General features: G+C 42.0%; 1 protein-coding gene across 4 annotated transcripts in view; it reads right to left on the reverse strand.

The window, feature by feature from the left end:
- RUNX1T1 (RUNX1 partner transcriptional co-repressor 1) overlaps positions 1 to 15,674 on the reverse strand; it is a 134,190-nt gene that overhangs the window by 85,933 nt on the left and 32,583 nt on the right. The window contains exon 1 of one of the 4 annotated variants that reach the window (XM_044294089.1): positions 8,149 to 8,269. The exons of 1 other annotated variant lie outside the window; for it this stretch is intronic. Coding sequence is in view for 1 of the 3 variants with exons in the window: in XM_044294088.1 (XP_044150023.1) it covers positions 6,844 to 6,850 (7 nt within the window). In the remaining 2 variants the exon portion in view is untranslated. Of the gene's footprint in view, positions 1 to 6,843; positions 6,905 to 7,952; positions 8,012 to 8,148; positions 8,270 to 15,674 lie in introns of those variants that run through there. 2 more of the 4 variants (XM_044294090.1, XM_044294088.1) reach the window with 2 other exon arrangements.

Consider the following 15,674-nt stretch of genomic DNA (forward strand, 5'->3'; position numbering starts at 1 on the left):
AATCCAACATGTCCCTTTTCTACCCTGACATCGACCCTGACATCACAGTGGACCACCTTCTGTGACATCCATATGCCCTATAAAGGCATAATGAAAGAGGTTGTCTTCATAAGATTTTATTTATTCATGACCTGATTGCCTCACCTCTGAAACACCTTCATAAAAGACCAGAAAACACTGCAAATACCAAAAAGTTGAAAGCTGCTACAGTAAATAGAATCTTCAAAAACAAGGCCTCTTAGTCCCATATTCACAGAACTGTAAAGCTTTATAGAAATGAGAATAGTTTGATAATTATTAGTAGGTTTGAGTGACTCAGGTTTGGATTGTTGTATCCGAACCCGATTCTTTTTAAAACGTTGTCAAGAATATTGGCTCCGTCCTACTCTAAAATGCATTGCCTCTGCAGAGATCTTTCCAAAGTTTCAGCAAATATGAGCTCTCCACATCCCTACACAATATATATTCATCTATTACCCATGCCTTCCATTAGAACTACATCTAGCTGTTCTAGGTCCAAATTAATTTAGGCCCTGCAATTTTTAGGCAAAAGATCACTTTCAAAAAGCAATGGTGGGAACACGAAAAAATTGCCTTAAAGGGGTTATCAAACCCCTGTAATGCCCCCAAAAATATCCAGGCCCCTCATACTGGTCATACTTACCCCGCTCTCATGCAGCCGCATTGCTTCTGATGCCTGCATGGCTGCCTCTGCATCTTCCCGTTGCGCAGATCAAAACATCAGGCACCGGTGGAAGGGGGGGCAGCCAATAGCAGGCCGCTACGGGAACCAACTCCCTAGCATCGCCCGTTCCTGTCCTGGTCTAATATTGCTTAACCCCCCCCTCACCGAATGCTTTGACGGGGAGGTGCAGTGGCGGCCGTGCAGGCATCAGGAGCGACGGGGGTGTAGGTATGACCAGTATGAGGGGCCCGGGCATTTTGGGGGGAATTATAGGGGTTGGATAACCCCTTTAAAAACCGTGCTGCTGTAAATGCCAAATCAATGTTCAGCAGATGGTAAAAAAGTTTACGGTTTTCAATAAACAATACGCTAGTATAATACACCAGAAAGATGTCTTTGTGATATATCACTTGACTAAATGGAAAATACGGACATGTTATAAAAAAATAAAATTGAAAAAATAAAATAAAATCGGGGTTCTGGCTGTGAGTTGATGGCTCATTTCTACTGGGACCATCTTAAACTTATGTGCAAGTGTTTTGAAAATTTCACATGATGTAGCCATGTGTTAAAAATTACAGTCAGTTAAGTTCTCCGCTAAGAAAAATATGTGGCTAATTTATGAAATGCACTCCACGATGGGGATGTCTTAAGTAAAACCAGATTCTAAAAACAAATCCATTTTTGAAACATGAACTTTGAAAAAGGAACGGTTCCAAGCACATCTGGCGAGCAGGAGCCTAGAAAGGGTGGTCTGACCCAATGCCAAGACATCTTCTAAAGGAAGGTTATTATTCCTGGCCGATGCTGACTGATAACCGACTGTCCTTTTATGGAAACAGACTCATATTGAGCCACGGGCGATAGAGACATATTTTGCAGGCCAGCATCTGTTCTTCCTATTGCTATACTAAAACAGTCCAACCTGTGCAGCTTTTATATGAGCATCGGAGAATAAACCTACTGAATCATTTATCAAACACAGCCTACGATAGCCAACTCTCTCTGCAACATATACTGATTTCTATGTCTTCTGCCTGTGCCAATGGATAACCGTTTATGTGCCTCTGGACCTATTACCTCTAATTATTTGATTAAAATGAGTTAATAAGGGATTTAAAATGAATATATATTTTTTTTTAACTGGGTGCAGAACCTTATTTTACAATACGGAAGACAGTAAGACCTACTGAGAAATAATTTTTGACCTGCAAGTAGCACCTACGGGGTGATCATAAAAAACAGCATGTGTGGTGGACCATGTCACCCAAGTCCCACCTATCATTATACTAATGCAGTTGAGAAGATAAAAGACGAGATCTGATTGGCCATTATGGGTAATTTTTGTATTAATTTTCATCATTTTCTTTTCAAAAGCCCCCAAAGGTTTTAAGTTTTAAACTGGAAACGTAGGAGTGTGTAATGTCATGGCACCATCTGCTATGTAGATACACAGATGTACGGGAGCTCCCTACTAGACCAGTGCTCTACATCTGTGTCCCTGTATTGCTCATGTCTGCTGTCAAACTGCTAAAACATATTTCTTAACCTGAATTAAGTAGAATATTCACGGTCAAGCTGATGGACCTGCATGTGTCCTGTGTTCCCTGGTGACTCTATATACACTATAGAAGACTACAGGCATTATACATTGGTGTAATGTATTGATTGGGTACAGTTTCAGTTTAACTTGGTAGGAATCCCCATAATTGGAACCAGAGGTACCACCTAGGTTCCAATAATATCCTTCGGTGCAGATTACATTAACCCTGTGTATTATTGAATGCAGGATCATTTACTTTTTGGCATATAGTGCAGCGAGTTGTGACATCTCATCCGAGGTAAATCACTTCATATGTTTGGCATTAGGGACATCTTTGTACAAGGGCATGAAGGTACTGACTCCGTTTGTGGAGATCAAGCATAAGGAAAGCAGTCCTTAAAAGGGTTTTCTGGGATTACTATGATTCATAACAGATATGTTAATGTAGTTGCTTACCTCATGTACATCGTCCCTAAGTTATTTTTTTCTCTCCTGATCCGTTTTCACAATTTTAAACAAATCACTCTGGCTTGTTACATCCTATATGTAGCACTTCCTGTTGCTGTGTCCAACCAAACCCATGATGCACTTCTCCTTCCTCTACCACAGCTCCAGCACCGCCCCTAACAACGCCCAGCTAGTTTATAACTCCTCCCACCCATCTGGCTACATAGACACTCCCTTATCACTGTCGCTGATGCTGCTTTGACACACCCATGGACATGACATCACAGGAAAAAGCCGCATGGACACGGTCATGTGACCACAGCCCAGACTGGAAAATAGGAGCAATAAAAGGTAAAAGAAATACATTACAAAATGACAGCGATCTTCATACATGATTATTTTAAAGGATGTTTATGCAAACCAGGAAACCCCTTTTGAAGGCAATGCTCTCCAGGAAATATGCAAAATAAATCTAAAAGATGTAAAGACAACCAATGAACATTACGGACCTAAGTCACATGATGTGTGTGTCTGATAGAGGGAGTATCACTAGAGACAGAGGTCATTGTAAGGGAATGCAATCTGTGCACATGGCTACGGAGTATGTTGGCGCTGTTCTTCAGTATCAGTACATACCGTCTGCTAGTCTGCTAATATGTTATAATGAATGAGGTGGCCAAATCTCACTACTATATCACTCCAGACTTTGTGAGTCTTTCCTTTAACAGTTGCTAAGGGCTAATTACGATTATTAATGTCTTATTAATTGTTAATACTAAGAAGCTCTATTCAGTATCTCCCTTTGCAATTTGTAACCCAAATTATAAATCTAGAGAAAAATCACCTAAATCACATGAAAACATATGATGGACCCTCCAGGCAGCCTACCACTTACATAACACCATGTAGTAGGCCTAAGATCTAGCAGATCTGGCCTAATTCATCCTGATATCACAATGTGTTACCCGTGGCTTCACATAACACTGTAGGTAAACCTACAGCGACATCACAGCTCTGCTACATTTGGACTTGAGAAACCCTTCTTACGTTTCCAAAGAAGACACTGCTTTCTGCAGAATTAACTCTGTTTTTCTTTTTTTTTTTTTGACATTTACAAAATTATGAATACTGTATCATAAGCCGAGAACAAGTCTTGTTTGGCTTTTCATTTGTCCGCTGCAAAATATGGCTCATTGTCCTGAATGTTAATTACATAGAGGAGGTGTTTTACATATGCACGGATAATGTTACTACACAGGGACAACAACACAGGGTTAAAATATAGACTCTCAAATTATTTTTTGAGCGTGTCAATGTATGAAACTAAATATTGAGCGGACTGCTAGAACTTACATTGAAAATTATTTTGAATAGGTAAATTAAAAGTCTCAAATAATTAGAGTGATAAAAGATAGATATGTGATAGATAGATAGATAGATAGATAGATATGCAATAGATAGATAGATAGATAGATATGCAATAGATAGATAGATATGCGATAGATAGATAGATAGATAGATAGATAGATAGATAGATACTGTAGATAGATAGATAGATAGATAGATACTGTAGATAGATAGATAGATAGATAGATAGATAGATAGATAGATAGATACTGTAGATAGATAGATATGCGATAGATAGATAAACAAACAGATAGATCATAGACATATCTACAGATAGATAAGCAGATATGAGATAGATAATAGATAATAGATAGAGAGATAAATAGATACATAAATAGATAATAGATTGATAGATTGAAATATAGACCCTAATTAAGCACCATACAACATAGATAGATAGATAATAGACATATAAACAGATATGAGATAGGTAATAGATAGAAATATAGGCCCTAATTAAGCATCATACAAGATAGATATATAAATAGATAGATAGATAGATAATAGATTGATAGATTGAAATATAGACCCTAATTAAGCACCGTACAACATAGATAGATAGATAATAGACATATAAAAAGATAAGATAAACAGGTATGAGATAGATAGATAGATGGAAGATAGATAGATAGATAGAAATATAGGCCCTAATTAAGCACCATACACGATAGATATATAGATATATAGATAGATAGATAGATAGATATGAGATAGATAATGGATAGATACATAAATAGATAATAGATTGATAGATTGAAATATAGACCCTAATTAAGCACCGTACAACATAGATTGATAGATGGATAATAGACATATAAAAAGATAAGATAAACAGGTATGAGATAGATAGATAGATAGATAGATAGATGGAAGATAGAGATAGATAGATAGATAGATGGAAGATAGATAGATAGATAGATAATAGACATATAAAAAGATAAGATAAACAGATATGAGATAGAAATATAGGCCCTAATTAAGCACCATACAAGATAGACAGATAGGCCTCTTTTCCACGATAACACTGCAACCTGTTCGGTTTTCACAAATACACATTTCAGCGAATGAAATCCGACTGCGTCCGATACTTTGTCCGCTATAAGTTATAACCAATCCTTTCCATTAATAATCATTTCCACTAAACATAAACCCAACTGCACAGGCGGCCAGCAAGGGGTTAAAGATGTAGTCACCGGTTCCATTAAAGGCAGATATCCCAGCGATCAGCAGTACATCAAATCATGTCTCTAAGCAAAGCACAAACGTGACCGCTGAAGCCAATATAGTTATGAAAATGCTGAAATATGCAATAAACAGATTGAGAGGCAGCTCATTCTAGCGAAGAGTATTAAAAAAAAAACCCTACAGATGGGTGTCAGAAATAGCCAAGTGTCAGATTCGCTCAAGTATTTCTCTTTTGGCACATGCTCACAGTCACAGCTGTGAATGTATTCTCTGTTTCCAAGTGCAAGCCTTGCTGGCATTCACTGCAAACATTTGAAAACACTAGTGCTTGCGTCTACTTTTAGAGGAAGGCAGTAATAATTTAAGCTTGTTTAACAAGGAATTTGGTATAAATACCGATGACAGATTCAATTAGGATTATTTATATCATTTTCGTTATGTATCAGGGGGCATCTGGTTTAATCTGGGCACAGTCATGCTACTGTTTAATGTGACAAAACCATGCGTGCCTCCAACCGATCCCGACTAAAGGACGGCATATTTATGACAGGTCGAGACGTTACGTCACAAAATGTATCACTCAATAAATAAAAAATAAACAAATAAGAAAAAGATATATAAACAGAATATTCTAATTTAGAATGAAACAATTGCAGGAAAAAGGCAAAAAAAAAAAAACGACCACGGTGCAGGAGCCGTACTGTCGTACAGGAGTGAAACGGGGCTTTAAACGCATCCTATCGAATATATAATTAAACCTCCAACCATAAAATCAATTGAGGTTTCTGCACCTTGTCGCTGCTGCCGCCTTCTTGCTGTAACCACACATGCCAGCCCGGCGCTGTGACCACAGCTCAACCCTGAAGAGCAGACATTCTTCAAACAACTGCCAATACCTTCACACAAATGTGGCCACAGCAAGCTGGCAGCCAGATAAGGTTTCAAAACACCATCTGCGCCGCTACACAGGCCGCGCAAACCGAAAAGCAGAGCGCCCTACCTAAATAAGAGCGAGGCATCAAGCAAGCAAGCAGCACATTCTTCCAGGGCCTGTAGCAAAGAAAGTGTTCCACAGCCCACCTTGTCCCCTGACACACTCACCCCGGCCATGCTCTTTCCATTGGCCCTCTCCAGCTAAGCCAGATGTGTTTGTACTGGCAATGTATCTTAAATTGGGGACTGGACACGCATCCAAGATTAATATTTTCTTCTACATATTTCAGCAAAAAAAAAAAAAAAATCATTCCCAGCCTCACTATGTGTGTAACTAGTTCTGCCTATAGCACCGTGCCCAAATAAGAAGTGCTGTAATACTCCATTTATAGCCAGGAAAGCGCCATATCAAAAACCCGTAGAATAATTCCTATCTAAAACCTACAGATGACACGGTGTAAAACCGTTCCACCCCGGGTAACCCCATATATTAGGCACCTATAGGCACAGCATCTGAATGCATACATACAGTATGTGCCTACATCAATAGATATAGTAAGTAACACACATCTACACGCAGTAATACTGTATCCATCTAACCAAAGCTTCCAAGGTTGAAGAAGAAGGAGACATCCTGACTTACCGGGCATCCTGCACAGAGAAAGCCCTGGGAAGCAGCTCTCCCTTGTCGTCTCGCTCTCAGATCTAGAGGCTCCAGCTCTGGACTGGCTGCCTGGCCATGCGGGCTGCTGGCTGCAGGCAGGATGATGCTAGACAGATGGAGAGCTGACACTCCGTATTGCACTTGGAGCAGAAATGTGAACGATGACAGGAGCACATGTGGCCTTGAACCCAGCCCTGTCTCTTCAGGCAGAACAATGACAGGGATGTGTGTGCAAATTAGCACAAGCCCAGGTCTCTCCTGCTGACTCGTCTCGCTCTATCTAGCGTCAGGACGGTCTGCCTCTTACAATTCACTGATTACCATCGCCGAGAAACCGACGTAGCGCCATCATCATCCGTGGGGTCGTACAGCATAAAACGAGAGAGGGGGACGACGGGTAACCAGATCATTGCAGGCGTTACAAAACACAGTCCGGGGAAAAAATAAAAAACAATTAACCCTTCGCTTTATTACCTCTGACTTAAACACAGGTCACAAAACCAGTTCTCGGATCCCCAACGAACCCCCCTCCCCACCAAACCCAAACTCAGTCACACAATTACCTGTAAACACGCTCTTTGTCTGGCTTTGGAAATGTCACAATAAACTGTTTTTTTAATGATTTTTTTTTTTTCTTAATAGGCCAATTCATCCCACTGAACAAAAGTATCCAAAAGCCTCGTCTTTGTGAGCCCTTGAAGTATGTGTAAAAACACGCTCAGAAGAGGGACACAGCGGTCCTACCCCCCCCCATGGAACCACAGATTGATAGTCTCCAAACATTTACAGCTTGTGCTATTTTACCTTTTCCATGCTGATCCATAGGAGATGAAAACAAAGTATCTCCTGCGAAGCCTTTTCAAAGCTTAACAATCATGTCCTCCTGCTCGTGAATTTTGTACACCCTTAAATGTTTATCCTTCCAGTGAATAACGCGAAACCTCTCTGGGTTCAGTGCACTCTTCCCTAATAAGCTTTAATGGACACCATGATACATAAAGCTGCAGGCTTTTGTTAGGCTGCTTTATGGAAGGCTGGCTATTTTCCTCTCAGCAGTGGCTCTTTAGTCCTTTGTATAAGATCCTTACCTCATAGGAGAAACATACGCCTGACAAGCCTGTCTTATGTAGCACGCTCAGGTTTCTACAGAAAAGCTGAGCCCCAGGAACATAACTGCTGCTTCAAACTCTCTCTTTGAACATAACCCTTCCTAAACCTCAGCAGCGTCGGTGAAGAACATCTTTGCAGCACATGAACAGCACACGCCGCCTCTCTATAAAGTACCTGTGCCAGAGTATGTTTCAGTCAAGGAGAGAAGGAGCAATTATTAGATTCCAGATCTTCAGGAAGTCCCTTCTGCATCATTCCAGCAATGCTCAAGACACACAAGCTGTTCCTTTAACTCTTGCAGCCTACAGTCCTCGCTCCACATCCATCTCCTCGATAGTCATTTTCCATGCGGCAGTGCATTAGCTGATGTCAATTTCAACCCAAGCCTTCTATACAGTCAACTAATGAGATCTATGGTGTTTAAACAGGGACAAAATGTCCCCTCCTCCCTGACTGTCTTCCTCCTCCGTCTGCTGAACAGAATCCTCTCCCCTCTGCTGAGACATACAAGAGGGGTAGAGCTTGACTTAGGCACCTTAAAAGACCGCAGAACCCCAAATCGTCGGCAGCAGCTGCTGATACGACTCAAACTAAGGTACACGCGCTGACCTACGGCGGTCTGCACACTACCGTCATCTTCTTTCCAGGCTGGTTACAGAGAACATTAGAGGTGGAGGAGACATCAATTTTGCTTGACTGTCGCTTTAAAGGCTCATGTGGTCAAATTAGAGATAAAAAGCAAAAATCTAAAAAGTCACAATCAAGCGAAACATTGCAAGGGACCCTGTACAGTCCTAAAAGAGGTTACATTGACCATAAAAAAGTATAAAGGAGTAATAAACAACCTAAATGCAAATGTTATCTTTTGCCTTTATTCACAATTCAGTGTCTGCCGCATTAATGTGATCATCCAGGCCCCCCTGGATTATGCATCCTTTCCTTGCGTTAAAAAAAAAAAAAAGCTTTTAAAGTCGTTATCTGACTGGAGTAATTGCCACTTTAAATTGATCCACGTCAACAGAAGCAGGATCCCTGGGGATTGTCACCTTAAAGCTGGTTTTAGAGAAAGGTTTGACAGGATGCCTGAGCATCTGAGACTACTTCAGGTTTTTTTCCCTCCAGCAGCCAGCTGCAAGCTCACTTTTACCCCCCCCCCCCCCTCATTATTTAATAGTTGCAGACTTCAACCTTTTTGGCAGCGCTCCCTGAATACATATTCCTTGATAGGTGTTTTTTCTTTTAACACAGCTACAATAACAGTTTGCATCATTTAAAAATGTATTTATAGGTCAAGGCGTTAGAAGACACAGATCATCTCCAAGATGGATGGAGATAAAACACAAGACACAACGTGGCTGGGTCTATCGCTGTGTAAAGAGAAGGTACCAAGAGACGTTTTCATATACATCTTAAAAGCATCCTAATGAACACGTCTACTGCGGCATCTTCCCAAGCCAAGTGCTAAGCGGATATATTGCAAAGTGGACAGATCTGCAGAACTTACCAGCATGGTTTGACTCTAACGTACTATAAAAATGCATCTGGAGGGCGAGGAGGACTGCAGTGACCAGGAGTCAACAAGGATCTGGTGCGTCTGCTTTTGGTCCTGGCTACGTTCTCCTACTTATAAGCTGCTCTGTTGTGATGCATGGAGAATTCATGACTTCACGCAGTGGGTATTAAGTGAGAGCATTGTAAAGAAGCTGACACCTGATTGATCCTAATTGAAAGCAATACACCCGACCAAATACACTCCTACCACATCTGCTCTTTCCTGCCACCAGCTATTCAGAGCAAGAGAATAGTCTCAGATATCCTAACCCATCCAAATAAAGGCGCTCTTCTAAAGGGAGGGGGCTGCATTAACAGGGAAAACCAAGGGCCAGAAACGGTTCAAATGGCAAGTTTTACTCCTTGTTGGCTTTAACAAAGCTGAATACGTTTTTTTTTTCCTTGCCTTTCTATGTGCAAGACTTGATAAACTGAATGAAGAGGCGGCACTCAATGATCGGCCAAGAAGCATTGATGAATGGTCAATAGACCCTCAGCCTAGGGTGGGCTTCATGAGTTATTGGCAAACCAGCTTGGATGGGCGGACTTGCTAATGTTCGCATTCTCCACTCTCAGATCTCTTTCTACCAATGGAGACTTCAATGATCCCTTCAAATTAAGGGGGGAAAAAAGGACAAACAAATTGCTGGGGCTTTCAGATTCTAATTTGTTCAATGTTTTCTTCAGTTCCTCCAATGTTCCAGTTCTCCTAAAGTGTCCCACCGATGGGGCAAAACCCATGTCATGGGTGGGTCGAGACCTGCAGGTTGCCCTAGCTTCCTATCAGCAGAGAAATCAATGAAACCCTATGCATTCCATGAAATGTACTGCTATAGTACTACAATGTCTAGACTAATAGAAGCTGTCGACATAATAAAGTACAGACACGTGGTGATCGGATGACTACCACATCTCCAGACGGCTGTGTCTCCCACTTCTCTATAGCTAATGTACATGTATTTCAGTGAAGGAACACAAAGCCAATATTTGAGCTCAATAATGTCCTGCGTTCCCGCTTCTATGTATACACACAGCGTGGATCGGACCGGTGGCAAATATACACAAGCTTCCATCTTGCTATGTTCGTGGTGTATAAATGATCCCGTCAGCTAAGAGAACAGGTGGCTTTTGCATAGAATCCTGATGAATTGCAAACAGTCTATGAAATAAAATAGGATTGTCTATTCAGTCAGGCTGTATTAAGTGAACAGACTGATGTGTGCACCGTGTGATTCTTCCAGGCTAAATAGATGGCGGCATTTAAATTCAACAAAATTCATTGCACAAGGTCTCTTAAGATTTTTATTGAAAAGCCATTGTTTTAATGTCAGCCACTCTGGGTTGTGACTGATGGTGAGTTAGTTTTGTTAAAATGCGAGGGTGATTGCATATGCTTCAGTGAATCTTCCCTCCTCTCATCATCGGGGACAAAAACCTGCAGCTTTGCTATATGCAGGCTGCCATCTGGACAGCCTGCTCTGAGTACCCACCCCACACTACACTGCAGGCACCATTACAAGGCTCCGGCGCTGTGTTGAGCTATTCATGACATGACCAATTTCACATTTTCTGCTTGTACGCTTGCAACAATAAATGCTAATTGGGAAAGCCATGAATGGCATTATGATGACTAAAACAATAGGCAAGGCCTCCAAATCCCATTCACGGAAGTAATGGACTTGACATCGCCGAGTAGCACCTACCATCCTACAGACATTAGGACTGTGGATTCTCTAATTTGTCCTCATCTCAGAATAGTGACTCCAGGTAATAGCAGTTATGGATACAGTGCTGCCCGTAGAAGCATTGGGGTCGGACAGGTTGAATTATAATTTATTGCTGGGATGAGGAAAGTCGTAGAAACGTTGCGTTTTAAGAAAGAACTTTCAATATTGCGTCAGGGAGCATTTTTTTTACCTAGGGCTATGAAGATGACATCTTGAGTTATATAGTCAATCAATTCTCTGTACAGATCTGCCCTTGGTGCTTGAGATAGAACTCCATCCCACAATGATGGGAGTCATCATCCCAGCCATTGAGTAACATTAGACTAAAGCTTTGGTGGGACCAGTCGACTGACCATCTAATGTATATGGGTGCCTCCCGACTCTCCCCCGATGGCAGCTGTGAGAGGCGAGAAGGATCGGGCAGTTGGATCACCCATGATCAGTCCCTTTTCTTCTTTGGACAGATAAGCCGCCTCTTAGGGCCCTGCTAGACCGAACAAGGTAGAGTCCAATCGCGGTAGTACTCATTCCTTGCACATTTACTGATGGATGTGTTTCGTGTCCATTGGCGCTTGTCCCGTCCAAACATCGGCAAGTCTAATAGGGACTTTATTATTTTGCTTCAGAACGCAAGCCTGTATATGGGGGAGACATAGTGCGAGATTTATAAAGACCAGCGCTTATCATATGCACCGCCAGAGGATGCACCTAATTTACGGCGAGGAGCACGCTTCCCGCAGTCCGTGTGCCTAAACAGAAATCTCTCAGAGCAGCCGAAAATGAAGATAAATTAGTCAGGGTGTTTGGCCAAGCCCCCTTTAGGAAAGTGGAGAGGGTGGCAAAAAATCTGAGAGATGTGACAATTTTTTAAAACGTCGCAAACACATAGTTTGCGGCTTTCTAATGTTACTTTTCAGGTGCAAAAGGAGATGATAAATCTCCCCCAAAAAATTGTTTGTTCTGCTGTTGTCTAAAATCTATGGCCGCTTTACACCCAAAGGCTTCGATTTTAGTGTCACAGACAAACAAAAGGAAAGAAAGTCCCTGTCACTGAGCTCTGAGGAATGACAAATACCGGTCACTGTCAATGGATTCTTTACTTGCGGCAAAGTATCAGTTTGCTGCCTTAGTCCTGTATCCAAATACCCGGGTCAATATTGGATAACTTGGCGGCACCCCTCCTGGCTCCTGGCACCCGGGGCACATGCAGTCGCCAGTCCCCCACAAACTATACTATTGAATTAATAAACCGTGAATATATCAATGATCAAAAAACATTTAAATAACTAAAGCTCTACTGTAACCAGTCCTAATGTCCACTGTAGTCACCATGAATATGGATCTAGGTACGGAACAGATCATCTGAAGAACTGGATAACACGACGTGACATGACGGGGATTTTCTGTTCCCTGCTTGCTTAGTACCATGCATTGTGTGGAGATAAAAGCCAATGGAGGGTGGTGTGAATTTCTGATTAGGCTGATTTGAAGTTATACGATTATATTTCTGGGCACGTTTTGTTTCTCTTGTCTTTTTTTAAGATATTGTGATGGAAGCCCAGGCGAAGAAACCATAGAAATCATCAGGCTGAACAAATAATTTTTGGGTATATATTGTATGGATTGTCATTCAGATAACTAGAAGTATCTCTATTGCAAGGCTCCGTGGACAGGCTGACCATAGTTTAAGTCCACACGTCATCTGAGAGCAAAACTCCACATAGATAACCCATGATTTTAATTGGAATGTGTGGAATGCAATGGGCTGTCAGCGCGACTCATTTACTTGTAAGATCCACCAGGTGGCGCTAATGAGCAGTGATCGGAATCACCACCAGACACCGCCAAAGTGACTGAATAAATCACCAAGATACAATAGAAGGTAATGAATGAGACAAGATGACAAAAATGACTGAGTTTAATAAATGACCTTGCCTGTCCTCATGTAAACACCGCGATTTGTCTACAGACGAGATCAGTCTACTAATTTCACCAGTGATTGACTTAAAATAAAGTGATTATAGATGGACTATCTAGAAGTTGATATGGCAAGTATACAGTATATAACCGCCCTCCAGACTGATTAAGGGCTCATGCATACGACTGTAGTTTTTGCCCGCATCTGATCAACATTTTTTTGGGGTCAGATGCGGACCCATTCATTCCAATGGGGCTGCATAATATGCGGACAGCACACCGTGTGCAGTCCGCATCTGTACGTCCGTTCTGCGGCCCCGGTATAAAAAGATAGAACATATCTTATTCGGAGAGCGGGACGTGCTGATCTGCAAAATGCAGAACACACACAGCGGGTATCCATGTTTTGCGGACTTGCTATTTGCGGACCGCAAAAACGGCTACAGCCGCGTGCAAGAGCCTTAATACACACAATGTGGTTAAACAAGGTGTACCATACCATATACACATGGTGGTGGTGGTGGGGGGGGGGGGGGGATTTATTATTTGCAATGGTTTTGGTGTAAATTTTAAGTCTGCCTTTGCTTTGTAAGGTTGTGCCAAATTTAGGAAATGGCGCAGAGTAATAATATATTTGCTAGAGGTGCAATGTGGTGTCGCACATGATAAATAAGGCTATTTTCACACTTGCGGCAGTGTGATCCGGCGGGAAGTTCTGTCGTCTGAACTGCCTGCCAGATCCGCCGATCTGGATGTGACTGAAAGCATTTGTGAGACGCATCCGGATGCGGATCCATCTCACAAATGCATTGCAAGAACTAATCCATCTCTCCGCTTGTCATGCGGACCGACGGATCCGTCTTGTATCTTTCTTCACATTTTTACCAGTCTGCGCATGCACAGACCGGAAGGACGGATCCGGCATTCCAGTATTTTAAATGCCGGATCCGGCACGAATACATTCCTATGGTGAAAAATGCCAGATCCAGCATTCAGACACGTCTTCAGTTTTTTTCGCCAGAGATAAAACCGTAGCATGCTACGGTTTTATCTTTCGCCTGATCAGTCAAAACGACTGAACTGAAGACATCCTGATGCAAACTGAACGGATTACTCTCCATTCAGAATGCATGGGGATATGTCTGATCAGTTCTTTTCCGGTATAGAGCCCCTGTGACGGAACTCTATGCCGGAAAAGAAAAACGCTAGTGTGAAAGTACCCTAAGAGGTAAAGTTGCTGTAATCTGTGATACCGACCTACTTTTCACTCCACTGAAGTGGCGAGGCTCACCGAATGCTGCAAAATTTGACCAAATGTTGCAAAAATATGCAAAAATGTCACACGCGAGTATCACTGGCGACTTTTTTTTTACACACAACTGGTGTAGCAGATTTGGTAAATGTCCCTCTGTGACTACTGCTGCAAGTTCAGCCTCGACCACCACCTGCTGAGCTGCACATGGCAATAAACTGGTGGCTGTCAGCACAGGCAGTCCCCCGTCACAGACACTGCAGTAAGTGCACTGAGCCCCTTCATTAGACGCAGAACAGTCAATGAGATGCTGCACGCCATGTCCATGCAGAATCTATTATGGCCTGTACACTATACCGGAAGGTTATATGTTATGTACATCTACCCCTTATCATACAGCTCCATGGAATGAATGACACTTTAATAATAAATAATATAAAAAAATAAAAAATTATAATAATAATAAAATCATTATAATATATCTTGCACCTCAACAATCAGTCACTGGCTATACTAAACCACTGGGCATATGCCAAGGTATGAGGAAAAAATTGCATCTGTCAGCAGCGAGAGAAGCCCGGCCAGTTCCTGACCCAGCCCTGCTGCACACAATGGGCTCAGTGAATGGAAGGAACACAGGCAGAGCACAGATAGCCCGCTGTCACAGACCGGCAGGATGTGTGATCTGCAGCCCCAGATACAGGCCGTTCACACACCCTGTACTTAGATGTTTTGCTCTGCGGGTAATTATAAGAAGGAAGCATGTATGGATCTGACCCCGGACCCTCGGCTCCAATGTTCTGCCTATCAGCTTCCGCAAGAATAGCCGGCTGCCCTTCCCCCGCTACCCCATCCTGGCCTGCTCACTGATAGCACCCTCTGCTCTTCCACTTGAGAGCGATCAGTATCATTTTATATTAGCCGCAACAGATTACGGTATTTTTTTTCTCATCCTTCTAAAGAGGAAGACATAAATTCATATATAAATTCATTCACGACCCCCTCGTAACGCGTCAACCTGTATACAGCACTCCATCAGTACCGATCGATGTGTGATTTATGTATGACGCCACCAGGGTGGATGCAGGATAGAATACTTTGTGGCGGACAACACTTTTTATTTAATTTTTTTACCAATTTACAGAATTTAAGTCATAAGGTGAAGGGTTAAAGCTAAGACCCAGTGAAAAAAGGTACTGCGCCTATGATAACACTCGTCTATTCACACTCATGTTATAATGCCTACATTTGGG

Source organism: Bufo gargarizans, chromosome 5, assembly GCF_014858855.1.
Source record: "Bufo gargarizans isolate SCDJY-AF-19 chromosome 5, ASM1485885v1, whole genome shotgun sequence".
NCBI lineage: Eukaryota > Metazoa > Chordata > Amphibia > Anura > Bufonidae > Bufo > Bufo gargarizans.